General features: G+C 33.8%; 4 protein-coding genes across 4 annotated transcripts; 2 read left to right on the forward strand and 2 right to left on the reverse strand.

Moving 5' to 3' along the window:
• LOC108195164 (GDSL esterase/lipase At2g23540) lies at nt 1-1803 on the forward strand. Its single transcript, XM_017362116.2, has 5 exons — nt 1-306; nt 482-612; nt 767-1015; nt 1103-1358; nt 1460-1803. Exons 1-5 carry the CDS (start codon nt 45-47, stop codon nt 1681-1683), a joined length of 1122 nt encoding a protein of 373 aa, XP_017217605.1. The 5' UTR covers nt 1-44; the 3' UTR covers nt 1684-1803.
• Nucleotides 1804-6407: 4604 nt separating this feature from the next.
• On the forward strand, nt 6408-7556 carry LOC108193957 (dof zinc finger protein DOF3.4). The gene has a single exon (XM_017360821.2). It carries the CDS (start codon nt 6709-6711, stop codon nt 7396-7398), a length of 690 nt encoding a protein of 229 aa, XP_017216310.1. The 5' UTR covers nt 6408-6708; the 3' UTR covers nt 7399-7556.
• Nucleotides 7557-7866: 310 nt separating this feature from the next.
• Nucleotides 7867-10705, reverse strand: LOC108194108 (pentatricopeptide repeat-containing protein At3g50420). The gene has a single exon (XM_017361007.2). It carries the CDS (start codon nt 10664-10666, stop codon nt 8561-8563), a length of 2106 nt encoding a protein of 701 aa, XP_017216496.1. The 5' UTR covers nt 10667-10705; the 3' UTR covers nt 7867-8560.
• An 8949-nt stretch (nt 10706-19654) lies between these two features.
• Nucleotides 19655-23655, reverse strand: LOC108194967 (replication protein A 70 kDa DNA-binding subunit A). The gene is made up of 7 exons (XM_064082104.1): nt 22024-23655; nt 21504-21935; nt 21303-21427; nt 20408-20631; nt 20177-20334; nt 19976-20096; nt 19655-19873 (listed from the first exon to the last, which is right to left on the reverse strand). The coding sequence occupies exons 2-7, from the start codon at nt 21527-21529 to the stop codon at nt 19655-19657; spliced, it is 873 nt and encodes a 290-aa protein (XP_063938174.1). The 5' UTR covers nt 21530-21935; nt 22024-23655.
• Between the last annotated feature and the right edge of the window lie 4240 nt (nt 23656-27895).

Here is a 27895-nt window from a genome sequence, read left to right on the forward strand (position 1 = left end):
CCTATTGAAACATCAAAGTTTTGAGATTTTGCCATAGAAGAAAAATGGACAGAAGTTATGCTAATGCTGCTGTGCTTGTATTTGTCATTGTCAATTTGAGTTTCATTGTGAGGGCCGATGACGACGATGATCTCAAGAATGGGGCTTCGTACATTTTTGGCGATTCTTTAGTTGATGCAGGAAATAATAACTATCTGCAGACATTGTCCAAGGCGGATATCAAACCAAATGGAATTGACTTCAAGGCTTCAAATGGAAATCCTACAGGCCGCTACACCAATGGCAGGACCATAGGCGACATTGTAGGTGAGTTTGATAATCACCTCAGTTCTCCTAAAACCTCAGAGTGCTGGGAGGAGTGCTTACCAGAATCATATTGTATTCTAACACATCACACCTGGTCATGCTATACATATAATTCGTTATCATGATTTATGACTAATCTATTTGTTTGTTGGTGGACACCTTTCCGAATACTTAGGGGAGGAACTAGGACAACCACACTACGCAGTGCCATTTCTGGCCCCAAATACTACTGGGAGGACTATACTGCATGGAGTTAATTATGCATCAGGAGGTGGTGGGATTATGAATGCCACTGGACGAATCTTTGTAAGTCAAATAAAAAAATTCATAATGATCTCATTATTATTGAGTTGAGGTTGATTAATGTTTGTGTTTCCAGGGAAATAATATATGTACTTCTTAAAGGCCTGTACAGGCTTAATGGTTGACAGAAAATAATAGCATTATTATTGTTTTGCAGGTTAACAGGCTTTCTATGGATATACAGATTGATTACTTCAACATTACCCGAAAGCAGATTGATAAATTGTTGGGTGCATCAAAGGCCAGAGATTTTATCATGAAAAAATCTATTTTCTCAATCACCGTCGGATCAAATGATTTTCTCAACAATTATCTACTTCCAGTCCTCTCCATCGGAGCCAGAGTCTCAGAAACCCCTGATGCCTTCATCGACGATCTTCTGAATCAACTCAAGGGCCAACTCACAGTAATCAGAATTATAAAACTCATTAGAACAAATACTCAAATTATAATCACCATTTGTTACTAAATTTTGATTTACTTGTGCAAACAGAGACTTTACAAGTTGGATGCCAGAAAATTCATTCTTGGGAATGTCGGACCACTGGGTTGCATTCCTTATCAGAAAACAATCAATCAGCTAAGTGAGAACCAGTGCGTGGAATTACCAAATAAGCTGGCACTTCAATACAATGCTAAATTAAAAGACCTCGTCGCTCAATTAAACGACAACCTCCCAGGAGCCACATTTGTCCATGCAAATGTTTATGATCTGGTCATGGAAGTCATAACAAACTACGCAAAATATGGTCCGTAAACTGATTTTGACTTCACCATCATCATTAATCTAATGTCCGGGATATTAAATCATATGACTAAATCATGCTAATTCGATTCAACTTTTGTGCAGGATTCACGACAGCAAGTAGAGCTTGCTGTGGAAATGGAGGCCAATTCGCAGGTATCATACCATGCGGACCAACATCTAGTATGTGCACGGATCGTGACAAGCATGTTTTCTGGGATCCTTATCATCCTAGCGAAGCTGCGAATATTATTATTGCCAAACAATTGCTTGATGGAGATGCTAAATACATCTCTCCCATGAATCTCAGGCAACTCAGAGATCTCTAAATTTTTATCTCCTAATTTGGTGGCAGTTTGTAACTGGTTTTCTTGTATACCTTTTTATTCTGAATGGATTTTAATTTGTTAATTGTTGGATATAGATATATACTTCCGTTTGTTCCAGAATCCAAATGTTTGTTTGTGAATTTTAGTAAAGAGAAGCAAAGAAATATGCATGAAATTTAGCTGAAGATAGAGCTAGTACGTACATACAGCTTGGAGTTTAAGCTATTGAGAAGTTTTATATTCATTACGTGACATAAATATATTCCGTTTGCAACAAGTTCTCGTGTTGTTCACCTGCAAAGGAACTAACATATGTTGTAATCCTACTATTGCTCAGTTGTAAAAATCGGTAATATTCATCGGGGTACTCGAAAATTGGAGGTCAAATATATCGGATTTAAGTCAAATACTCGAACACTGAATCAAAATTTGGAAAATTAGTTAGATTCTAAAAACGTACTCCCTCTTTTCCAAAATGATAATCACTTTGATTATGTGCACGTAATCTAAGATGTAAAAAAATATATTCCTACACGTTATTTTTGAAAAAAAAAATCCCGAATAAAAGTTTAACATTTCTATTTTTATTCAGGAAAAATTTTGAAAAAAAATATGTAGAAATACATTTTTTTACAATTCAAAATACGTGTAAAAAGTCAAAACGATTATTATTTTGAAATATGAAAGAGTTACGTAATTGATTACCGATTTATAAAATTTATAACATTGTTGTTATTTGGTCTTTCTTTAGAAGGATGTTGAACCGAATAATTAACCGGCCAAGAGATGATGTCTTATTCCTTATTAATCCCAATATTAAAACACAATTTTGTAAATGATATTCCACACTATCACTAGGGCTGCAAAATACCATCTGCTCAAGTATCGGATAATATTATTTTTAGTTTGTCCAGATTTAGGTTTAGAATCATATTATTCGGATATAAATCGATCCTGGGTATTTGAGGTCTGGATCTAAACCAAATATGATCCAGTATCATATTTTATATATATTTTAACCGGGTAGTTTATGATCTATCGAATATGAGCCGGATATGATCTACTAACATTAAGTATCATTATTATTTCAATTATTCAAATAATTATCATTTAGTCTATGTAAACATAATATTATAAAATATAATAATTTTAAATTAAAATTTATAATTATATGTTGGTATATATCATTTATTAAATATATATGAAGATAATAAGCATTATCACATTAAGTAAATCATATTTTATGAAGATATAAACTTAAATAAGATATTAAAATTTTATAAAATGATGACTATTTACTTACAAATGTGATAGATTTATAATATAATATGTATATGAGTTCGAATCAAATATGAACCGTGGATCATATTCGGGTATTCGGGTAGGATCATATTATGAAAAATTATATGATACCGAATCTGAGCGGGTATAGATGTGCTCGTATCCGGGATCATATAATATACGAGCTTAATTTTTCCGCCAGATTTGGATCGTTTTCAAAACGGATATGAGACATGTATAATATTTTTCAAGTCGGATATAAGCCGAGACACCGGATAGTCCGTATCGATTATCAGCCCTAACTATCATTACCCAGGTTCATTAATTTTAAATCAAACATTTTCTGATAACTAGAAATGAATAATTAACCCGCCTAAGCAATGATGACTTCCGAATAATGATGTTATCAATCCAAATATTAACACGTAGGGCGTAGCTTTCTAAATGATGTTTCAGACTATCACTAACGAGATTCATTAATTTTAAATCGAACATCCAAAAAATGTGAACTCAACATTTTCCCCTGACGTCAATATATAAAAATGTCAATTAATCTCTTTATAAAAGAACCTGATCCTCCATGTCCCCAGCACCACAACTTAGTAGTCAGCAGTATCATGATATATGTCCATATTTAAGTCATTTGTATTCGAAAATTGGCAATGTAGCATGCACAAGTATCCTGACCATATGTACAATGATAAGACTACAGTAACACATGCATGGTGAAAAAATGATGGGACCAGAAGAAGAGTGAGAAAGAGCCAAACAGAAGAATCTATTCCTAAGGGAATAATGCCAAGAGGAAAGAGTCCAACAACAAAAGAAACTGCACTCTGTCAACCATAAATTTTACATAATGTATTTGTGTGTATATGTCTGCTTAGAATTGGGAATACTCCTTCCCCAAACAGTTGTGAGAATAGCAGACCAGCACACATAGCCAACAAAGTCTGTGTGTGTACTATTATTAACAACCACTCCAAATTAACCGGTTTTTTAGCCTCCAGATAGAGAGTAGTGTAGTAAAATAATGTTAAAAAAAGATTATAGATGATGATGACTTGTCAGCCTCAAGTGCATCTTCCACACTCAACAACAATTAAAAGACAGAAAATGTAAGTGTTTATATATATGGTAAAAAAAAGAAAGAGGACATGAAAATGTTGTTGTGCCATGGACATGATAAAGAAACGACGACTACCACCTCTTAGCAGAGCTGCTAGGGTGGTTCAGAAGACTGACCGCGCGTGCCAGTCAGTATTCTTGCTATTGTCCGACCACTTGGGCATCTGTCATTTTCTTGAATAAGTGTCGCTCTAGTCTTGCCATTTCTTCTTTATAATTTGTTGTCAAATCACATTGTTTAGTTACTTCTCCATCAGTATTATTATCCTGACGAAATCAGAATTTCAAACTCAAACTCAAATTGAATAACTAAATTCACCTCGAGTTTCTAAAATTTGATTATAACCTAAAATTTAGTAAACTCTTCATTTTTTTTATACTTCTCTCATTTGATATGTCGGAACTGTTAATGACATGAGATAAATTACTAATTTACGTCCAATCTATAAGATTAAATATATTCATGAGTGATCTTGTTGAATTCGTATTTACGGTATTTTAATACAGTGAAATTTTTATATTTAAAATTAATTAATATGAAATTAAAGATATTAACGATCAAAAATATGTGTTGGCAAGCGTGATAAAAAGAAACATGAAAAATATTATGGGACGAAGGGAGTAGTCTTTTACTAATTTTCGAGTCGGTTTGAGATTTATTACACACGTAGATTCTTAATTTTGTAGCTCGAAGGCAAACATTACATTCCACCGAAAATATTATAGTAAAATGAAGAAGGCATGAAAAAGAAGAGGTGCAGCGAAAAGTCAGGCAAGAAAAACAGGGAGCATAGTACGGAGGAAGTGTGAAGTAGAAAAAGAGAAAGAAATAGAACGGATGGGATGTGATGGGGGGCGGTGGAGAATCTTGGAAACAAGGAAAACGACGGATCCGTAATCAGGGGAGAGGCGAGAGTAGCAATCCAATAATTGCACCCCCACGCTAACCCGACACTTCTCATCATTCTGTCTCTGTACCCCTCACTCTCACTCTCTTACACTCCGGTTTTTACCTATCAGTCCCTCCTCACGTTCATTATTTGCCAGCCCTGCGTGTAGTTTGTGTTGAGTTGTTAATCTAAGGGATGTTTGACAGAAGCATAAGCTGACTGAAGTTGTTTCTGGCTTCTACTTCTCCTAATTCGTTTGTGTAAATGAGTATAATCACTTTTAAGTCGAGAATACTAATCTTTGGTTTAATCAAAAAATCACTTTTTTTAAATTAACCCAAACGGCTCCTAAATATCTAAGTCAAGATCATAAATGAAGTTCGATAAGCTCGGTTTGATATTTAAATAAACATAACTACAAAAATCAATAAGACGGTCTGATGAATTTACTTGCAAAAATTAATATGGGTCTGGTGTCAAATTCAAATGCGAATTCCATGGCAAAAATAATTCATGCAGTACATATTTATGTACCTGCAGCATCGTCTTGATGAGCTCAACAGCCTTTTTTATAAACAATTCTTGTATTTACTAGAGTCAAAACTGTATAATTGCACTACACAGTAAGGACACAAAATGTTTATGAAACATGAATTCTAACTTAATTATGCTTTCCTTGCCACAGTTGCCACTTGCCAGGCCGTATTTATATATGGGTCCTTGTGGACCAGCTTATATCCTGAATCTCTAGCATAATTACCCAATGTAATTATGCAGTCCTCGTTGATGATTAGTAGTCATTCATAGTAATTATTTGTTTAATTAAGTGCGCACACGTGTTATTGACAATCATGCCTCGTTACCAATAATATCATCGATGGCTCTTCCACTCGGATTTAAATAAACTTATTTCTCGAAAGTTAGGCCAAGATGCAAACAAATTTATAAACTTTAGTTTCTACTTTCCCACGGTGTATATAATATACGCTTTTGCACTCTTTAATCTATCACCATTTACTGCTTTTGTACTCTTGATCATACTGTTTCTCTATTGAATTACTACTTGCATGCATAACTTAACAGGATTATACTGTATTTGGTTCTACTCCGTGTCATGTGTACGCTCATATCTTTCACTATTTCACATTTCACCTCTCGTCTCAAAATAAGGGTTTATTATCTGTAAATATATGTTTGAGAATTGTGAGAAACCGAAAAATGACCGTAAAATATCCATCTCGTACCTCATCGATGAGGTAGTTTTGTTAAATTGTAAAAAAATGTTAGTATAAAATATATACCGATGCTTATGTATTGTATCAAGGTGAAAGATGTATACGTTTCATATGCAGGGATATAATTATACAAAACCAATACGTACGTACGCATGCATGCATGTATCTAATGAGAGAAGAGGGCTAGGCAGCAAAGGCTGTGTCGACCCCTAGCCGACTGAAAAATGTGTCTCTATTTACAGAAACTACATTTTTAAAGCTGCCTGCTCCTACTAATTTGCTTTTTGTAAGTAACCCTCACACCCCCTCTTTTATGCTTATGCTTCTGCTTGCTTCCTTCTCTACAAGACAGAATCTCTCTTTATCTCCCTCCCTCTCTCTCTCTCTCTGAGCCCCCTCCATAAAATCCCCTCTACCATCCAAAAAGCAACACTGCCCCCCACACTCCACACTTCCATTCCTCACAGAACATTCATCAAACACTTGCAGCAATGCCCCCAGAAACAAGTGATCATCGACGATCAACAAAGCCACAGCAACTGGGTGGCGCGCCACCTCCCGAACCAGAACACCTCCCCTGTCCCCGCTGTGACTCCACCAACACCAAGTTCTGCTACTACAACAACTACAACTTCTCTCAGCCTCGTCACTTCTGCAAAGCCTGTAGGCGTTACTGGACTCACGGTGGCACTCTCCGCGACATCCCTGTCGGCGGCGGTAGCCGCAAGAATGCCAAGCGTTCCCGGCCTTCTTCTTCCATTTTCGCCACTTCTGGCCAGGACTACCGCCACCTCCCCGCCGCCGCCACCCCCATTTTCCTCCCCCTCTCCGGCGGTGATCATGGTGGGTCCCTCCCTTTTATGAGCGACGTTAAGCAGGGTTATAACATGTGTGGCAGCTTCACTTCGCTATTGAATCAAGGGCCTGGGCTTTTGAGTCTTGGTGGGTTTGGGCTTGGGATCGGCCATCATGGGTTTGAAGATATGGGCTTTGGGCTTGGAAGAGCCTCTGTCTGGCCGTTTGCTGGCGTCGGAGACGGTGGCGATAACGGCGGAGGTGGCGGCGGACATGTGATGGGGAACACGTGGCAGCTTGAGAGTGGCGAAAGTGGGTTTGGGAGTGGAGATTGTTTTACTTTGCCGGATCTTGCTATTTCAACCCCAGGAAATGCAATGAAGTGATTATTATGTTTGTTATTACAATGTGTTTTTAATCAGTGTCGTGTAATGGTTCAATCATATCAGGTTATGTGGTTTAAGCCAGGCAGCCTCATGTATTAGCAACCCAAGTTATGTTCAGTGCAATCACATAAACCTTAATTTAAATTTAAACTTGTCCATTTCATTTGCATAAAATAATGATTTATAAATTGGTTCACAGCATTGTCACAGACTTGCAGCTTAACATCAGATAATAATTAAACAGTTGCTCAACTGTCAATTTTCTTAGTTACATCAATCACACATTTTACCCATCCACTTAAAGCGGAAGTTCTATTTTGGTGTAGGTTGATTACAGGAACGACACGCCTTAAAACAATTTATAACTCAATTTATCTTATTTTTCAAAAGTAAGTCACTTATTTATAAGAAAAATATATAAATATATATTTTTTCTGAAGACAGTAATGTATTTGTGCAAATAAGAAAGGTTAAACACTTCTTTAAAATTTATGTGTAAATATGAATTTTTTTCCCGAAATAAAGATATGCCTACCATGCACGGTATCTGTTGGCAAATTTCAACTTATAAGTCACAACTTACGGCATAATTAGAACCAGTTGCTTAATCTTAATCTCGCAGTGTACCTGGGGAATAAAACTTTCCACTGACATTGCAATGGGCGATTTTCCTGTCGCAGTGCAAGGGTGGAACTGGGAAACAAAACTTTCCTGTGACATTGCAATGAACCAGTACCACATTAACTTCTCACTTCTCAGGGTTTTCATTCCATCAGTCTTCGGGTTATCTGTTACCAAAGAAGAACCCCGTCATTAACTGTACAGCTAATGCAAGATCAGGATCATTGAGGACCTTCTGTAAATTCTGGCTGCACTTGCCCACCTGTAACACCACCAAAACCTTGTAAATGTTCAAGGTATGGGAGTATTACAGACTTACAGTGGTAATAGGATGTTTTCCTCAATCAAATTTGACAAACCATCTAGCTGTATAAGTTCAAGAACCCTTACATGCTAGTGGACTCATCCTTGTTGAACTGTGTCTTGACAACATATGCTGGTCTACTGGTCTGGAAAATATAATTTGTTTAAGGTTTAATCATTTGCCGACCAGCTAATAGATATGAACCTTGTTTCCACTTTCATTCCACACATTCAAAAATTAATGTTCGCAAACCTCATCGTTTTCTAAGACACTCAAGTTTCCTTGCAGATGACTCAGCTCAGCCTGCACTTCATCAAACTCCGGGTGCGATTCATCTCCAGAAGAGAATATATGAGTTGTTTTCATGACTTCAATCCAGCTTAGGCCAGGATACTTTTCCAATACCGATTCTCTTGTCTTTCTCCGTAATTCTGCTACAACATCCCATCTCCCAATAGATGAGTAGAAATTTATAAGCAGTACATTGGTTGCTCTATCTTCATCGTCAATGCATATAATTTGCTGAGCAGCACGTGTCCCAATTTCCATGTTACAATTACGAACACACGAACTTAACAAAGTTCTCCACATCTCCAAATTCTCGCTACTGTAAGGCGAGTTAACGATCATTTCTTCTGCTTCAACTAATAATCCTGCTCTGGTTAATAAGCTTATCATACAAGAATAATGCTTAGGCCCAGGTGTCAAACCAGTTTCCAACATTCGAGACCACAAGTACCTTCCTTCATCAACCAAACCACAATGGCTACAAGCACCAAGGATACAAAGATATGTCACTCGATCTGGACATAGCCCAAGTTTTATGATCTCATCAAAAACTTCAAATGCCTCGATAACTTTACCATGGTTACCGTAGCCACCAAGAATAGAATTCCAGCACTTCAAATCAGGTTTCCTGACTTGCGATATTACAGCTTCTGCAGCTTCGAGGTTTCCAATTTTGGCATACATATCTATCAAACTCCCTGATACACTCATTTCAACATCATATCCTGCTTTTATAGCCAGGGAATGAATCGTCTTGCCCTGCAGCTGAGCTGCAAGATCAGCACATGCACTTAAAACACTACTCAGAGTGAAACCATCAGGCTTATAACCTTCCTCCAACATACCACTGAAAAACCTAATCGCATTCTCTCCTTCAGATTGCCTAGAATAGCCAATGATCATGTCTGTCCATAAAACGACATCCCTTTCCAATAAAGTATTAAAAACACCTTCAGCAGAATCACTATCTCCATTCTTGAAATACATGGAAACCAGGCTACTTCCAACATATACACTCCTTTGAAGACCTATTTTGATAACTTGAGCATGGAGCAACTTCCCATAACTAATGGACGGAAATGATCCCGTAGCGCTAATAACAGCCGCAAAAGTATATTCATCTGGTTTCTCAGTAGAGATTTGCCAAAACCGGACAAACATATCCATTACCTTCCCTCCATCCCCTTTACCTGCATACCCGGCTATCATCGAATTACATGAGACAGAATCAGGAATCTCGATTCTACTAAAAACAGTACAAGCAGTTTGCACATCACCACAAGCACAGTACATATCAAGCAATGCATTATACAAAGGCAAATCAGCAGTAGTGCCACTTAGAATTACATGAGCATGAATGAGCCGTCCTATATCATGATCCCCCAATTTGCTGCAAGCATTCAGCATCGTCGAATATGTAAATTTACACGGCCTTTCTCCACTTCCAACCATATTACAAAAATACCGCATCCCTTGTAAAATCTTTTCATTTTTCACCAACCCATTTATTATAGTATTCCAAGCCACAGTATCCTTATAATTATTATCAAAGAACACTCTTTTCGCGCATCCCATATCCTTACAATGCACGTACAAACTAAGCAAAGAAGTCTGCACGTATTTATCATCCAGAAACCCAAATTTTAAAACTTGGCAATGCAATTCAGAACCCAATACATAATCCCCCATGCACAATGATGCTTGCAGTAGCCCCGAAAACATCGGGCTATTTGGTCTAAAGCAATCTGTGGAATGCAATTGGGAAAGCAGTTTAAACGCCAAGTGGGCATTGTGGGGAGAGCGAGAATATGCAGAAACGAGTGCACTGTAGGAAATGATGTTTCGTTGAGGCATTTTGTCGAACACGTGGTGGGAGTCTCCTGGAGACCCGCATTTGGCGTACATGGATATGATGTTGTTGTATGTGAATGGAGTGTGGAGAGTGATGGGTATGGAGGTTAGGATACGGGCGTGGAGGATACGAGCTTGTCGGAGTGAAGTTGTCGAGGTACATTTTAGGATGAGAAGGTCTGCTAGTGAAGACACCGATGACATGTAAATTTAACCGTTTGAAATCGGTTCGTCTTCAGTTTTGCCCGCCAGATAAGTTTATTTATAATAGTAAGAGTGATTATGATCATTTATTTTTTAGTGAAAATTTGATTTTGAATATATTATTTTCCTGTTAAATTCTGATTTTAAGATTAATTATCAACACAAATTTTTATAAGAAAATTCGAAACTTTTCTCAAACATAACTAAAACTAGCCCTAAAACCTGTGCAAGGCACGGGGACAGTATCTAGTACTTTGATTTATGTAGAGATTAATTATTTTTTTTTGAATAATTTGATGCGATCAGTTTAATATTATAAAATTTAAGATGATTGTTGATATATAGTATATTTTATGGTCTTGACTATCGCTCTAACTTTCTAATATTATCATAATTAACCATAACATGCATGCTACTTTTTTACATCAATTTTAAAAATTTTACTTGTTTGAACAATTTTAGTTGACTTGAATTTTTCATATTTCTCCATCCATGCAACAACAGCTTCAAGTTTCGAATCTCGTCAACAACATATCATAATAAATTATTAATTCAAACACATATAAAAAATATAAATTTTTTGTAATACACACCTGCATCGCATGGGTTATTAGCCAGTATATTATCAAAGCTAAATATGAAAAAAATTGATCGTCGATTTGTAGTCAGTACAGTGAGTTATAACCGTTAAATCACTTGATTAAATTGATGACAATATTGTTAGATTTAATTTTCTATATTTCTACATCTATGCCACTAAAGGTTAAGGGGTTCGAATCCCGTCAACAACATATCCAAATAAATTATTAATTTTTAACACATATAGGAAAATTATTAGCAATTTAAATACACACGTGTATATATCATAGGAGTTATAAGTTAGTATATCGTAATCGACAATATAAAATATATAACTATAGTCAATTATATTCCGCTCTAAAGTAGAGTATGAAAAATATGTTTTACACGGTTTTACATGTATTTAAGTGATATAAGATACTGTATTCGCAATGACCTACTACATGTCATATACAATATTTAAGTATATCATCTAAATTATAGAAGTTAACTTGACAAAGATAATTCCTATAAAGATCGTACCACCAAAAATAAGAAAAACTAATATACACTCATTATTTTAATCAAATCTAAAACGGCCGGTTTGTACTTTCGACATATTTGATCAATAGTGCAAATGATCAGTATACCTCATACATTTATGTACAGTCAAGTCATCTACATTATTTTTAAATTTCATCTTGTATAAACACAAATTCATTTTTTTATCGATTTACTTTGTTTGTTAATTTTAATAATCATATAATATATTTAAAACGAAACATAATCCAATTATTAGACTAAAAAAGATGTATAATTTAAATGAAAACTAATTTAAAGATAAGATACGACTACTTAATTATATGATATGGGGAAAGAATGACCATTTCCTTATATTTTTTTCATAAATCTTGACACACAAAATTGATTTTTGTTATTTTAACCTTGTAGGCTAGCTAATTCAGTATGTATATATCATTCTGTATTTTCAATCATAACAATTATACCAATTTTCGTTTCCCATTCTATAGATGATTTTACTTGATTTTTCACTTATAGAAAAAATTTCAATCAAACATATTTTGTCTATGAATCTTATTAATCATCTATTCATAATTGAAATTTTAATATATATATATATATATATATAGGGTCAAGTTCCGTGGAGACGCAGCTTATCAAGAGACGAGAGAGACATAACACCAGCCGTTGATTCCATCAGTATTCTTGCAACAACTACAGGGGCATGCTGGGAAAAAAAATAATTTATACGCTGATGTAAATTGGAAACATACGATCAATATACGTTCTTTATAAGGTAACGTGAATATACTACTGATTTGGAGCTTCAATCATGGATTTTCTAATTTTGGAAGCTTTCTAAGTCTTAATATATAAGACATATATAACTCAGAATCAAGTATGTAAGCGCTGAAAAGATTTGCAGAGGTTTATAATAGCAATGTCAATGGAAGCTAACATGGGCGACCCAAGGTTTTGTTCTTACTTTTATCTCATTGCTTCACTATATTTTTACGAATTTCGTATGGAACACCGTAAGGAACCCTAAACTCTTATTTCTTTGTTTGGTTCAGGCGTGAGAACGTTGCAGAACACCGTAAGGTCGAAGTCGATTCATCCTGAGATTGATCTCTCAAGGTTAGTTCTTGTTTGTTGATGGATGGAGAAAGGTTTGTTCCATACTAAGCTTTTAGACGAATGAGTACCCAGTAGAGATTTCTAAGTGAAAGTAGCACTGGAAGGATGGGAAGGTTTCAGTTGGTTTGAGTTGAATCATGGGGGCTGCACTGGGATTTAGTCCACCTTCATTCTCAATTGTAACTGTGCATGGGCTTCAATAGAACAAAAGATGCAGATGTTGTATCTAGTCTGGTGTTCTTAAAATTTTTAACGTGCTTGGAGTTCTGTTCTTGGATTCTTAAGTTTGTTCTAATGTTAAGTTTTGAATTCTTAACGGAACACATTTAAAAACATGTCATAGTTTACAAAACAGCTTAGTACATCATATATATTATATTAAGTATTCAAAGAACACGTTTAAGAATTTCATAGAATTTAAAATAAAAGAACATATTATTTAAAAAATTATTGAACATTTAAAGATTTCGAGTGATGTAGTTTATTTACAGTCAGTATTAATTATGAGTAATGGAAATTGAAACGTACGTATATCAAAGATATGGTAAATAAATAAGGATTTTTATATTTTTGGTAATGAATTATGACAAATTTTTATTTTTGGTAATGCATTGATGTCCGTATATATTATGTTTCAACTATATAAATATATTATAATTTACAAGAATCTTTATAATTTTGGTAATGAATTGATAACAAATTTTATATTTTTGGTAATGCATTGATGTCGGTATATAATATGTTTCAACTACATAAATATTTTATAACCCATATGATATGATACCTGAGCTAAACCTCCAAAGAATAAAAACCAGATAACAATATTCGAAAGTTAGATTCTTTAATCTACTCTAAAAAAAATATTATTTTTTTAATAAAGAAAAAAGAAAAATTATATTTAATATTCAATTTAAAATGATGTAGTGAATATTTAAATAAACACTTATTAGAATCTTAATAGTAAACACTTGAAGGAACTTTAGAACCTCAGTAGATCATCAAATAATAAATATTTATAAGAACGAAAAATATTTTTAAATTGAACATTAAAATTCTAACTACAACTCGTATTGGAAAGTTAAAAATTTGAAATTAATATTAGTAAATTAGTTTCAGTTGCCAAACTTATTAACATATTAACAAATTCACAAAAAATATAATAAATAATATCAAAACGCTTAATAAAATTTAATACTCTAATTTAATATAATAAATTATAATATATTGTATTTGAATTTATTTAACAAACAATTTGATATCATTAGTAGATCCCGACTAAGAAAAAATTAAATGAAAAAAACACGGAAGTGAATTTGATATAATTTTTTTACTTGTAAACTCTTATTCATCATAGGATATTGATTTGGTGTAACACATAGCGAATAAAATATATAAGAATTATTATAGTTTAGATCTAGTACGTATTCTATCAAGTGATCTATTAATATAAATAATTTTTAAAGCGTTGGTTTGTATTAAAATTTATCATATCTTGCCACCTTCACCCACATTCTTAGTCAACAAAAGAGAAAATTTTATTGTGTTGCTAGTGAACACCTTAAAGAATCTTGTTAAAAATAAGTTTAAAAAAATTTAATATTCAAAAATTATAATTAGTCAATAAATATATTAATTGTATCGAAAAAATGAGATTTTCTTCTTTAAACCACAATAGTAATAAATACAATATGTTTTGCAGACTTTACAAGTAGAAACTTGTTGATATTATTTTTTAAATATAAATATGTAATGTCATTTTTATTTAAACATTAGAATTCCTAGAAGAACACTGAGAAGGAATAAACGAGCCTATCACAAAATTAACAATTAAATCTTCTGGTTTAAGCTCTTACAAAAAAAAGTCTTCCGATTTAAGTTTTGCTACCTCTTCTATCCTCTTCGTGAGCTTTTAATGTATATGTAACTGAAATGCTTTTAATATACATGTAATTGAACCCCTTCGCGAACACGCTAATGAATCTCTCTATCATATCTCACTAGCTTCAAACACCTTCATATTTTATTAAAACAATACAATAGATTTTATGATAACTTTTTATCTTATCTCTAATGAACACCTTAAAGAATTTTATGAAATTATGTTAGCAGTTTAATATAAAAGATATTAATTAGTCAGTAAAAAATTAGTAACAAATGAAAATATATCTATTCTCATCAGTATTATGAACACGTTATGGAATCTCCATATTAATTAAAGCAGTAACGATTAACTACAATATAACTCTATTTGATGATAATGTTGTAAATTAATTTATTTTTATTTTTTTTGAAAATAATTTATTTTTATTTTAAAATTAACATTAATTATTCTTTATGACTTAGAGAATTTTGTGGAATTATTTTAATAGTTTAATACAAAATAAATCAATTAGTTAGTAAAAAATAATAATAAATACATGTTATTTTGTAAAATATTCAAATTAATCTCTCATGAATGTATTATTATTAAAAACGTGAGCAAATTTATCTAGTCAATAGAGATCTGAAAAAATAAGTATTAAGGATTTATCTTTTAATTTATAAGAAGATTCTATAAAGTGATAAGAATAATTATAATAATATCAATAAAGTGATAAGTGAAAAAATAAAAAATATATATAATAATATCAATAAATTTGTACTTGTTTTACCCGCAAAATCTCTTGTATTTATTACTATTATGATATAAAGAAGAAAATCTCATTATTTTTCTTTACCGTTATAAGAATTACAAATTTTCCTTAAGTTGTTCGTGAGTAGAGATTTGAAAAAGTTTGTATTAAGGATTTAATGTTTTAATTTTATATGGAGATTCCATAATGTGTTCCAGTCAATGATAAGAATAATTTTATTTTTATATGAAAATAAAAAACAATTAAAATAATAATAATAATAATAATAATAATATCAATAACGTTCTAGTTGTAGTATCCGCAAAATCTCCTGTATTATAATTTCATAATAATAAAATAATAAATACTTATATTTTATTTAAATAAAATATTATGCTAAAATAAAATTTTGATAATTAATACGACAAAAATATAGATCGATAAATTAAAAATTCTTTAACAATATTCACATGCATGACGTTCATAACATTAGAATTCCAAGGAGAACACTCAGCGGTATAAACAATGTTGCAAGTTCCTGTTCTATTCCTCTACGTAATGTATGTGTCATTGACAGCTTGTTTCTATTTCTTAATTGTGTAAGAAGAAAAGTTTTAATCCATCAGCCAAATGAACCCATCTATTAAAGCTTTACATATATCTTCAGTTATTGTTAAAAAAAAAAGGAGATAAAATGGTTCGTAGCGGAATGAGGAAATACCATTAAATCTCAGCGTGAATCATGCTAAAGAATATTTTGTCAAAACTTATTAAAGGAAACTTGTACATTTTGTTTAGATTGAATACGATACACATACGGATATAAGTTATTTATTAAGAGGAGTAAATCATATTCATTATCTCCCTAATAAAGGAAGGTTCTGTAATAATTGTGCCCTCGATACACTTAAAAATACGTATAAAATATTTAATAGTGCAAAACGTTCCATGTACTGCCCTTTTACATAAATTAATTGTATTTATACAGTATGGAGTATATCCCATCTAATCACAAGATCAAGACTAATCCAACGGCTGGATATCACGTCTCTCATGTCTCTCGCTAAGACTCCGTCTCTTTTGAACCTCCTCATATATATATATATATATATATATATATATATATATATATATATATATATATATATATATATATATATATATATATATATATTATCATATCTATGTACACGTACATGATAAATTACTAATTAATAATCAATTGTAGTACTTTATCTAGGCGAAATGCGGGTGAATGTAACGTTATTGGCCATATGCTGCATTCGAGAACGCATCCTTTTCAAAAGTAACCATCATTTAAATATAAAATGACATATTAGCACATATCGGGTCGAATTCATGTCCCATTTCCGCAACTGTTTCTTTTAAAGACAACGTTATCTCAGACCGAGACAAATTATTCTTAAATAATATATTTACAGAATTTACGATTTTTGGTTTAATTTAATGTGTGTGTGTGTGAATAATTTTCTCAGTATTGCATGAGTATTTTAAATATGAATATATTAGACATACTTGTATTGTGAAATTTTAATCGATTTCATAAGGTATGAATAATTTGAAATTAGATGATTTTGATGTCAATATAATTAGCTCAAAAACAATCATGTTGAAACGGTTTAGATGTCTAGACAATTTGAATTTATGAATTGAAATAATTTTGAATATTAACTTATTTAAGTTCTATCAACTTTTTCAACTTATTTGAGAGTTTGTGTTTCAGTTGTCTCTTCAAATGAATAAACTCGTGAATTAATTAAAAATTGAAGGTAATTAAGTTTCTCAAAATAAAATATTAAATATTCTTTTGTTCACACGATGAATACATATTATATGTATGATAGTAAAACACAAATGTCGAGTTAGTGTAGTGGTATGAAAGAAGTGGATGTTACTGGCTCCAATCAAGTTCGATTCCTCGAAACCACAAATTTTTATCAAATATTAGACAGAGGGACAAATTAGTCTTTTCACATGAATAAAAAGTCAGGGACAAATTAGTCTTTTCACACGAATAAAAAGCCTCATAATTTACTTGCTCACATGCCCCATGTTGGGCTATTATTAATATAACTAGCTTTATAGCCCGTGCGAGGCACGGGCATGGTGTTTGTAAAAATTTGATTGTTTTTCCGAGAAATGAATTTGGTTTTGAGAAATGCGATATCACCTTTTTGTTGTGTAGTTGGATATATCTTTGTGGTACATATTTTCCTCTGTAATTGCCTCTGTTGTGCATGGTTGTATCTGCTCTACACAGGTGCGGCCTCTTGCCGTTACGCTGGAGTTCGTGTGGTGATGAATGCTTTATAAGTCCTAACGTTATTCAATATGTCCTCCTATTTCTGGTTCATAGCTGGCCTTGAAATCATTGAGCACCTGTTTTGCTCTTATGTCCTCTACATCTCCTACTGAGGTGTGAGGTCTGGACGTTAAGCTGATTGAGTTGCAGTAGAGGCTTCCATGTTCGCTTTGTAATCAGAGAAACAGAAGAGCTTAATTAGATGCCAAGTCCGATGGATGCTGTGAGTTAGCATAGTTTGTCAGACGTGCAGATCAGACCGAAGGAATCCTAATGAGATGATTTAATATTATTCCTGACATGTATGTGTCATAGTGTTTGATTGAATGGAGCATGTGTTTAGTATTGTTGTCTTTTTTTATATGTTGGTATAGTTTAAGGCAAGCTTTTATTTGGAATGACTGTGAATGTGAAATTTGATATCCTAATGGATTCTTTATTAAACTATTAATATAGCCATAAAAGAAAATTCATCATTTTCAGTTTTTTGACTTAGTTGTTACTAAGGCAGCAGCAATGAAGTCATCAACCTTCTTGGCATAATTATTATTTTTGTTTCTTAATTTGATGCATAATAATTATATATATATAAATGCAGTTAACATGATAGTATTGCTTGAAATATTAGAATGGAGAAATGTAAAATGTATTTATACAGAAGAAAGTGCTATCATGTTAGGCCTCTTTTAATGGGTTTTCTAGTGGTCAGCTAGGCGTTGATATGCTCATTCTCTAGGATGAGAGGTCATCTTGGTTCCGGAGATGCAAAACAGGAAGAAATATCAGAAGATACAGTAAAATATGTAGGTGAGCCAGTAAAGATTTCGCCCTATATAAAGTTCTCTGAAGATAGTGAGTGTTCATTGGAAAGCTTGAAGATGTGGAGTCTTTCTTTGCTCAGTTTGCCAAGGTACCCCATGCTCTTTCCTAATTTGCTCTCTCTAGACAAAAGTTGGTTGCCAATTTGATTGACTAATCCTTAATGTTCATGTGTATATCATTTGTTTCATTAGTCTTCTCATTTTAGGATCCTTTGTTTGACCCAAAATTGTAGTCTGTTGTCTTTATGAATGAAATTTACTACCTCTGCAAAAATATAGGAATGTATCTTAAAGCTGTTTGAACTCAGGAAACGTAAGTTTTTTGGTTGTGGCCTAAAGGTTTTTAAAAACAGGGCTCTTAGCTCATGGCTATTTTGCAGACTCGATTTATATACAGATCAGAACTAATACTATGTTCAGTAAGCAAGTTGCCTAGAACGTTACGTTGTCAGAGGAAGGACCGAAGAAGAGGGACTATATATTATTGAACAAGAACCACTGAATCTGACTAATCTAAATTTCACTTGTTCGTAGAAATCTTATAACCTCCACTGTTTTGAGCTGCTATGTGGTTGGAAGACCTGTAGTTAAATGTGCATCTCTACAGTGAATCTAGTGTTCAGAATTTTAACCTGTTTATAGGAATATTAAAACTTTTACTGTTTCTAGCTTTCAAGGTGCGAAAGACTTGCAGACTAATGTGCATCCCTACGAATTTAGTGCTTAGAAGGAGAATGATTATCTTCGTGTAACAGGTAATGGTGAGCCACAAATCACAAATAAGAAATAGTCTTTAATCATATTTGCCCTCAAATGTAGTTAATTTCAAAGGGGCCTTTCACATATGACAACCATAGCCTCCAACGATTAAGCAAATAGTTTGTTCCAAATGAGAAAAGAAACGAAATAGCGTACTTGTGGCATCACTAAACGACAGAAAACCATAGGCATATATAAGCAATTAATTTCATAACCCGGAGGAGTCTTTTCCTAATTGTTCAGCAACGGACATCTTTCATTTGGGTGAGGAAAGCCTTGCTTTCTTGCTGGGACCCGCCTCATTGTGGTGTTCACCTCCTTTCACGTGTGTTGATGAGCCAGGCATTTCTATTAGCCGCCCGACTGTGTATCCAGCACGTCCATCTCGATTGTAAGACGACACCTTGGCCTCAAAAGCACATCGCCTGCCTATGATGTTGTTAATGATCGGTGGGATGTCCTGAGTGAGGTTGTCCTGCAGAATATTATCATTGCGGTAAGGTTTTCATTTGTTAGTAGTGTAAGTGCAATGCTTTACTTGCATAAATGTGGTTGTCTGAAGGTGGTGGGAGAGTACCTGTCCCAGATCGCTTATAATGCTCCTGACCGGGACGCCTATAAGCTGTTCTGCATCATTGTTTAGCAGGGCGAAGGTTGTTCTTCCAGAGTCATCTTGTACGCCAATAATGATCTTGTAGCTGCGATGTAAATAAGAAGCCACGGTGTTCATTGGTGCAGCGATAAACATAAAATATTAATGATTTGAGTAAAGTTAAACCGTTGTGTGTAGCCGTCTGTCTCCTTCTTGCAAGCGTCGCAGTAAAATTTGTTGTCCTCTATTCTTATACCCTTTGGGCATTTGGGACAGCTATTGTAGTACCATCCATCATATTTTGAGACATTGATAATGTTTGCCTCACATATGAAGCGCATAATCTGAATGGGATGCAATGTCATGTTATCATATAATGTGTTTATGAAGTCAAATGCACAAAAATTTATCACTCACCTCCCCCGCATTGGGAAGCTCGACCTCCAGGATGTCCTGTATTTTTACCACCTTCAAGGCATTTTCTGCCGTTGAAACAAATATCTTTTTTCTTGGTGGAGGGATGGTTGTGCCTCTCTCCCTTGCGTTGCGTATCATACTCTGACTGAGTTCTTTGAGCGGGGCATAATCTATGTTGAAGTAAGTCCTTGTTGCATCCCCACTGGAGAGTACTATATCCTTCCCTGTATGGTTTTTGTTTAAGTCTTTGTTAGTTTATGCCGTTGTTTTGTTGTGGTTTAATCTAAAGGAATTGAAGAACATGAATTGCTGTAAAATGATTGTATATTCAGATAACAGTACTATGCAGTAGGAGGAAATGAATTATCTTTTATAGTTGGTATAGCTAAAAGAATATGCATGCATAGGTGTCAACACCGAACTATAATGGTTATAGAATTCACTGGGTTGTTTTTGCGCTAGGCAAGTGTCCAAGACATTTCTACAATATGGTTGTTTGCAGTTTGCTCTGCTTAAATACCCCTGGTGAGAGAATCGCACATATGCTGATCAAGCATCCTGTTTTTTGTAGCAAAAGTAGTGCTAATATATAAGTTCATTTTAGTAGTTTAGTGTAGCCTGTCCAGCCTGGGCGATTGTCTTAAAGATTTAGAAGTTCAATTACGTTATTGCTCGACCAGAAATAACTATAGCTGGATTTTTAAAATGACATGAATTATGCCCTTGCGATAGTTATAAGATTTTCTATCCTTTGACCTAACTTTGCTGTAGGTAGTATTGGGTTTTCTTGTTAATTTATTTTTCCTAACATCTGCATTTGGATAATTTTAATGCATATACACTGGGAAAAATGATCACATGTATGCTGATAATGCACTATATAAGCCTATCTGACCTGAATATTTTTTCACGAGAAGTCCTGTTATGATCACAAATGCAGCTCCATCATCTGCAGCAGCCAAATCATTCTGAAACCCGTTGGCTTTCTCTTCCCACAATGTTACAATCATGTCTTTGTTGCTGCACGAGAATAAATTTTGATGTAATCTCCCCTAATATTTTAAGGACCACAGTTTAGGATGACAGTAAATGTTACCTGCTATCAAGCAATAGTATATCCATTTTCTTTGCTCCATTTGATGCAGTTTCCGGGTCCCCATACTCTGTAACCAGTCCAGCAACCTCTGTGGAGTTGCGTGGAGTGTATTTAGGTGTTTGTAAATTAATGTCACATAGTTCTTGGCAAATATTTCATATCTATGAGGTTCTTAGTGTTCCAGAGAAGCGAAGGAACGTCTTCGAACTTTGTCAGTTCAAATTTGAATAATGGGATGCGTTCAGTTTCCTCCTTCGGTATCACTTTTGTGTTGTGATCAAAACTTAAGGCGATCTCAGAATTGACGATTCTGTATCCTGTTAAGTTGGGGACAACCCTGAATTGAGAGATGTCATAGACGCCACCTTCCTTTAAGAGAGGAAAGTAGTCTTGTTTCTGGTTGTTCCAGACTGTCAGCATAATCTGGGATTGCTGCATTAGGCCCAAATGGTATCATTAGGAATGAAGAACACCAACCTATGCGCATAATAAGGTTTTGAAATACAAGTTTGTAAGTTACCTCTTCATCAATAAAAACAACTTTAGTGTTCAACATTTTCCTCTGGGAGCTTTTCTTGTCAACGCTGAACGATTCCCATATGCGTGTTGCACGAACATGAAGGAGAACGTCTTTCGTATTCAGGCTGAGAGAGGAAATGAGTGCTGATTGAGGAGCCATGAGTTGGTAGATAAAAAGTTCTGATGCTAGAGTTGAGGTTTTATAGGAAGGTGAGTTTCTGCAGTAATGGGCCTTCTTCAGGTTAGAATACCAGCAGCCGACTTTTGAATACCATACTATCAGTTAACGAAATTTATTAGGCCAGCAATTTTTGCGTATATAAATCATCCATGTAGTTTTCTTTTATTTATAAGCAATATTTATTTCATGAAATTAAAAACGATCAACATGAGCTTCAAAAACTAACTGATAAATATTCTGCGGTATATACTACCAAAAGACATTACATCACTCGATAATATTATAACTGTAGTGACCTGAATATACTATATGATTAATATTAGTAATACAGAAGTTTTAAAAAGTCAAAAACAATACAAATTATATGATGGAAACGTGGGCATATATTTTACTCCATGTATAAATGAATAATATTATAATCAATTATATTTGAAGGCAGCAGAGACTAACATTTCAATTTTGTATTTTGGTTGGCTGCTTTTGATTTAGTGTCATGAGTGCAAATTTTAAAAACAGGTAAAAAGATACCACCATGAAGTGAAGCGAAATTTCATTGCTATAAATTATGTGGATTTTTCTATTATTATCCTTGAAAATAATAACATCCATTTCGAGGCACGTATGAATAAGCACGAGATTAATTTATTATTTTGTTGTTCCGATTGTATTATGTAGGTAATAAATGTTTTGATCGAAATTATAACAAAAATTATATTAATTTCTGATTGCATTAATAATTTATAAGGAAAAATATGTTAGTGAAATTCATTTTGAAACTTACTAAAGCGTAACGTTTATAAATAATATTTGGAATATATAAGTAACAGCACATAGTAGGGCAATATTTTTGCGTTTAAGATTAGAAAAACGATGGGCAAGAAACGAAGCACACATTGCAAACAAGAAAATCTTATGAGAGCAGGTCCCTATCATTTGTAGTAAAAGTCTGAAGATTTTAAATAAGCCATAATTAATGTATTCTGTAAATAAGATCGATAACCACTCTGGAAGCCAGTATTTTCGTCGAGCTGAGCTAAAAAGTGTCATGAGGTCGTCCCATCCGCTGCCTCTTTTCATCAGAGAGCGCCAAACAGTGACTTGGCTTCCGCTTTCCAACCAGTTTTTCTGCCTCAACAATGGCAGTGATTATGATTTCATCTGTGCTGTTTGTGCCACTATAAACCGGGGCTTCCACTTCAAACGTGCACAAGGCATCTTTAATGCGGTTGATTCTATTGTGGAAAGTTGCTCCATGCTTGGCCTAGGACATTTGCACCAGATTTTTTTGTTAAATTGCAGGATGTCATGTGTCAATTTTATATATAAGGTGTAACAGTTTGGTTGGAGTACCATATGGTTGGCGGAGCAATCTGTTATCAACTCGAGCATAGTCAGACCAGTTATTTGCTCCAAGTCATGTGCCTTCAATACTAATCTAGCATTTGTGGTAGAGTCAGCCACCAAAATCACCGTTCTCGATCTGTAACAATTTTGAGTGCTAAAAGTAGCGAAGAAGCAAGCCGAAATTCATGTATACATATTTTGGGTTGCCATGAGAGACGTATATCTTACCGTTTGTTGATTGGAACAAAGGAGACATTGCAACCACCACAACGATATACCTTCTCTGATGGAGACTCATGCATGCATATGGGTCTGAAGTCCCATTTCTCATGTAATAATATATCCACAATAGTAACTTTGCAGAAGAATGCTTGTTTCCTGAAAAGCTATTAAAGATGCATGCCAAAACAGCATAATAAAACGTGGTGAATGTGATAGGAAGAATGAAGGAAGTCAACATTGCAGCAGACCTTTGGGCGGACCCATTTGTTTGGGTCTTGCATTTCTTGAAGATTGAGATATATTCTCTGTACCGAAATAGGATATAAGTTTTCATAAATTTCTGTTATTGGCTGTCTACACAAGAATTCCCCATATCTTGATGCCACTAAATCTCCAAGGAGGCCTAATTGTTTATACGACAGGTCAAAATATAATTTTGTGGCCTTTGTTGTCGACAAATAAACACGCCCTGTATGAGAGACAATTTCAGACAGCGTAATGTGGATATCCGTTCACCAAACTATGTGTATTCCTGAAATTTATGGTAAGTGTTCTGCCTAACCTAATATTATGCAGACATTATGATACGGTGTATACAGATGCATTACCAGGCTGCGGAAGCAGATTGATGACCTACCTTTGCCACGCTTAACCATTAAGCTGGAAATAGCCAACACGACGTTCCTCTTGCGGTATATGTTGAAATTATAGTCAAATTGTAATGTTAATTTAGGCCCCAGAAGCGAAATGGTAACAATTTCACCGCTACATGAAAAGGTGCAATAATTTTAGCCATAAGTATAGCACCGCAATGCTGTTTTTCAAATTAGACACAGATCAAAGTACAAGCAGTAGGTTAACCTCTCGTCCATGAGTTGTATGTACAGTTTTTGGATGTCGTAGGCATTATGGTTTATGTCTCCAACATTGCAGATAATGCCGCTCACATCTGCCAAAGACTCAGTGAAATATATGGATATTGTAATTTTAAAAAAGGCGACGCTAAATAGGGAGAAAGTTACGTATATATAAAGCACTAACCAATCAAGGCTGAATCTTTTTCTAAATGTGTTGAAATAGTTGGCAGTGGGCAGAATTCAAATTTATATCTAGCAATAGAACAGGCATTATAGCATGCACGAACTTTTGTCCGCTGACCAAAGAGCAGCGCCTTCTCTGTATCGATCGGCTTCCATTTTGGGGGGCCAGCAACAACCTTGAAATTGCTTATGTAGTAAATCATCCCCTCATCCATTTGGTCTAGGGAAGGAGTTTTTGTTGGTGACTGGGTAAGTGCTAGACTCTGTTTATCCTGTTCATATGAAGAAAAATCATATATATGTACAGATGTGAAAAGTAAAAGGAACAGAATTGGTAAACAACAGGATTGATTACCTCTTCGTCAAGGAGTATAAAATAGGTAGCCAGTTCATCTGGCGCTCGGTAAGATGCATCATCCCACACTCGAATGATGCGTACTCTTATGATCTCTTCATGAAAACCGAAGTTGAGGTTAGGGACGAGAGCGCCGTCGGGCATGAAATAGTAGTTTTTCTTTGCGGTCATGGTTTTCTGTTTTCCCAGGAGTGCACGAAGGTGATTAGTCGAAAGAAAATAAGTTATATGTAATAGACAATAATAGAATTTTAATGACACATTATGGAAGCCTTTACGAGCGCCAAAATAATCATGAACTCCTCAAAGCTGAAAAGTCAGGTAAACAATGATAATATAATTTTGATAAAAATCATTATTATTTACTTGTCCATATGTCCCCTTCTATCACTAAGCTGATTGAAAAGTTGAAGCGCAGGCATCGCAGCAGCTCCGATAGTATTATATGACAATGACCGATATTATTATATGACAATGAGGCAGAATATAAAATGATTCTAAAAATTAATAAATGTTCAGGATCTTGTGTCGGTAAGGGGAAACAAATGATTTTAAAAATTACTAAATGTTTAAGGTGTTGTGTTGGTAAAGAAAGCGAGAGAGATATTATTAGGAAAAAATTGATAATACAATATAATAATTATGGACAAAACTAACCAACTTAAACCTTCTCAAGATTGTAATTTCGTATAGAACTTTGATAGTCCTGTGAACTTTGATACCTAGCATGCATGTCGCCGCTGCGTTGTGTACTCTAAGTCCTGTAGTGGCGCCTCGTTCCACCTGTGCTTGGCCGTTGCGGCACCTAATATTGCTACAGGTAAGTGGCGCTATGGTAATGGGCTCTAAGTGGTGGTTGGCCTTGGAGCAGCGCCTGGTTATATGCTAGTGGCGCCTCTGCCATTGTATGACACCTACTGCTATTACCGTGTTCACCAAAGCTAGGAGTTGAGCAAATGATACCTGGATTTATAAATTGAATGTGCTAGTTTTATGAATTGTGTCAATGAGTTATGGAAAATCACTCCAAGGAATGAGGACAGCCCTAAAACATACATGAAAAATGGTTTCCAGATGGCATTTGAGTAAATCTTTTGATGGCGAAGAACTCTTGCCATTTAGCGCGAGGCATCTAATCCAGCCTTCAATCCACTAAGGGTCTGTTTGGGATTGCTGTTGAAAATTGCTATTGCTGTGAGTAAAAGTGCTGTTTAAAAAAATGCTGTTTACAAAAGCGGAGGTTGTTTGGTAAACTTGATTTCAAATGTGCTGTTTGAGTAAAATCTGAAAACAAACTGTTTGGTAATTTTTTTGTTAAACTGCTGTTTAGAGTTATAATTATAAATAAAATAATATTTTATTAACATGTTTTGGGGTTCTATTAACAGTTGTAAAACTATAAAATATTGTTTTCTTTAAAATTTAATTGATTATTTTGTATGATGTATGAGGTTTCTTTAAAAATATGCTATTAATATATATAATTTTAAGTAATGATATAAAAATCATATTTAGAATATAAAATCATATTGGAATAACCAATAAAATTTATGGCTTTTTATAAAAATTACGGTATTCCATTTACAAAACTACATAATTTCTGTAAAATATTTTCAACAGTAACGCATCATGTATATTTTACACACAAATATAAAATAAAAATAATTCTTTATTAAAAACATACAATATTTTTTATGTGATTTAGACTACTTCTATTTTATTTAGAAGACCAATATTAATTCTTATATTCATTTAAAAATTATATAAAAATCTATAACATTAACCAAATATACTACTTACGTTTATTTTATATATTAATATATAATTTTCTTTTTCAATTAATATATATTATTCAACAAATTTAATTTCTGCCTCTATATTATAATGAAATTTTTTAAAACAAAATTTAATAACATCAAAAAGATATAACCTTAAAATTCATTTAAACAATATTTATTTCAAATGTTTTCATTTAAATTTGTATTAGAAAAAATTCAACAATCATCATGTGTAGCGAACAATAATCTCAGAATATAATAAAACATGTGTTATATACGTGTTTTGTTATTTTGTTTTAAAGGTAAACAGCTATAATATATTTTATAAAAAATAGTTGCTTGTGTCAGGGTTTGATGTTGGGATCTGTAACAACTGCGCGCAACAGCTGCTTTTGTGAAAAGCAGGGGTATACCAGCTTTCTGTAAAAGCTGCTTTTGGACAAAAAGTGTGGTTAGAAAAATCTGTTTTAGACTTTACCAAACACTTTTTTACAGCAGTTTGAGAAAAAGCCGCTGTTGTGGTTTGGAACCACAACCCCAAACAGGCACTAAGTCCCAGTTGTTCTCATAAGACTTCAACACTATGTCTTCTGATGGCCTTGCTACCTCATCAGGATAAATATTATAGAGTAATGCTAGGCGTACTGAAGCTATGACATAAATTTGGACAGAATGAGCTGGAATCCACTAGCGCTCTTCATTTTTAATGTTATAATCCTTGTGTACCAGTGGCTCTTCTCAGTTTTCGGTTCCTATTGTTTTTTTTACAAGCTTTGCATCTCAATTTAGAAGTTTATCATATCAAATATTAAATAAAAAAAACACACAATAAAATTATTTATTTCATATGAAATAATATATAAAAAATATTACGCTGCTGATAGACGAAACAATATGTAAATTATCTTTTGAACTTTAATATTATTTTTTATGACTTGTCTTTTATAAATATA

The sequence above is a fragment of the Daucus carota genome, chromosome 7 (genome assembly GCF_001625215.2).
Source record: "Daucus carota subsp. sativus chromosome 7, DH1 v3.0, whole genome shotgun sequence".
NCBI lineage: Eukaryota > Viridiplantae > Streptophyta > Magnoliopsida > Apiales > Apiaceae > Daucus > Daucus carota.

Excerpts from the sequence above, each read along its gene's own strand:
- LOC108195164 (XM_017362116.2), top strand. The coding sequence starts at position 45 with ATGGACAGAAGTTATGCTAATGCTGCTGTGCTTGTATTTGTCATTGTC. Across the intron at positions 307-481 it reads GACCATAGGCGACATTGTAG|GGGAGGAACTAGGACAACCA; the intron begins GTGAGTTTGATA and ends CCGAATACTTAG. Across the intron at positions 613-766 it reads ATGCCACTGGACGAATCTTT|GTTAACAGGCTTTCTATGGA; the intron begins GTAAGTCAAATA and ends ATTGTTTTGCAG.
- LOC108193957 (XM_017360821.2), top strand. The coding sequence starts at position 6,709 with ATGCCCCCAGAAACAAGTGATCATCGACGATCAACAAAGCCACAGCAA.
- LOC108194108 (XM_017361007.2), bottom strand. The coding sequence starts at position 10,666 with ATGTCATCGGTGTCTTCACTAGCAGACCTTCTCATCCTAAAATGTACC.
- LOC108194967 (XM_064082104.1), bottom strand. The coding sequence starts at position 21,529 with ATGGATATACTATTGCTTGATAGCAG. Across the intron at positions 21,428-21,503 it reads ATACTATTGCTTGATAGCAG|CAACAAAGACATGATTGTAA; the intron begins GTAACATTTACT and ends ATTCTCGTGCAG. Across the intron at positions 20,097-20,176 it reads ACAGACGGCTACACACAACG|CTACAAGATCATTATTGGCG; the intron begins GTTTAACTTTAC and ends TTTACATCGCAG.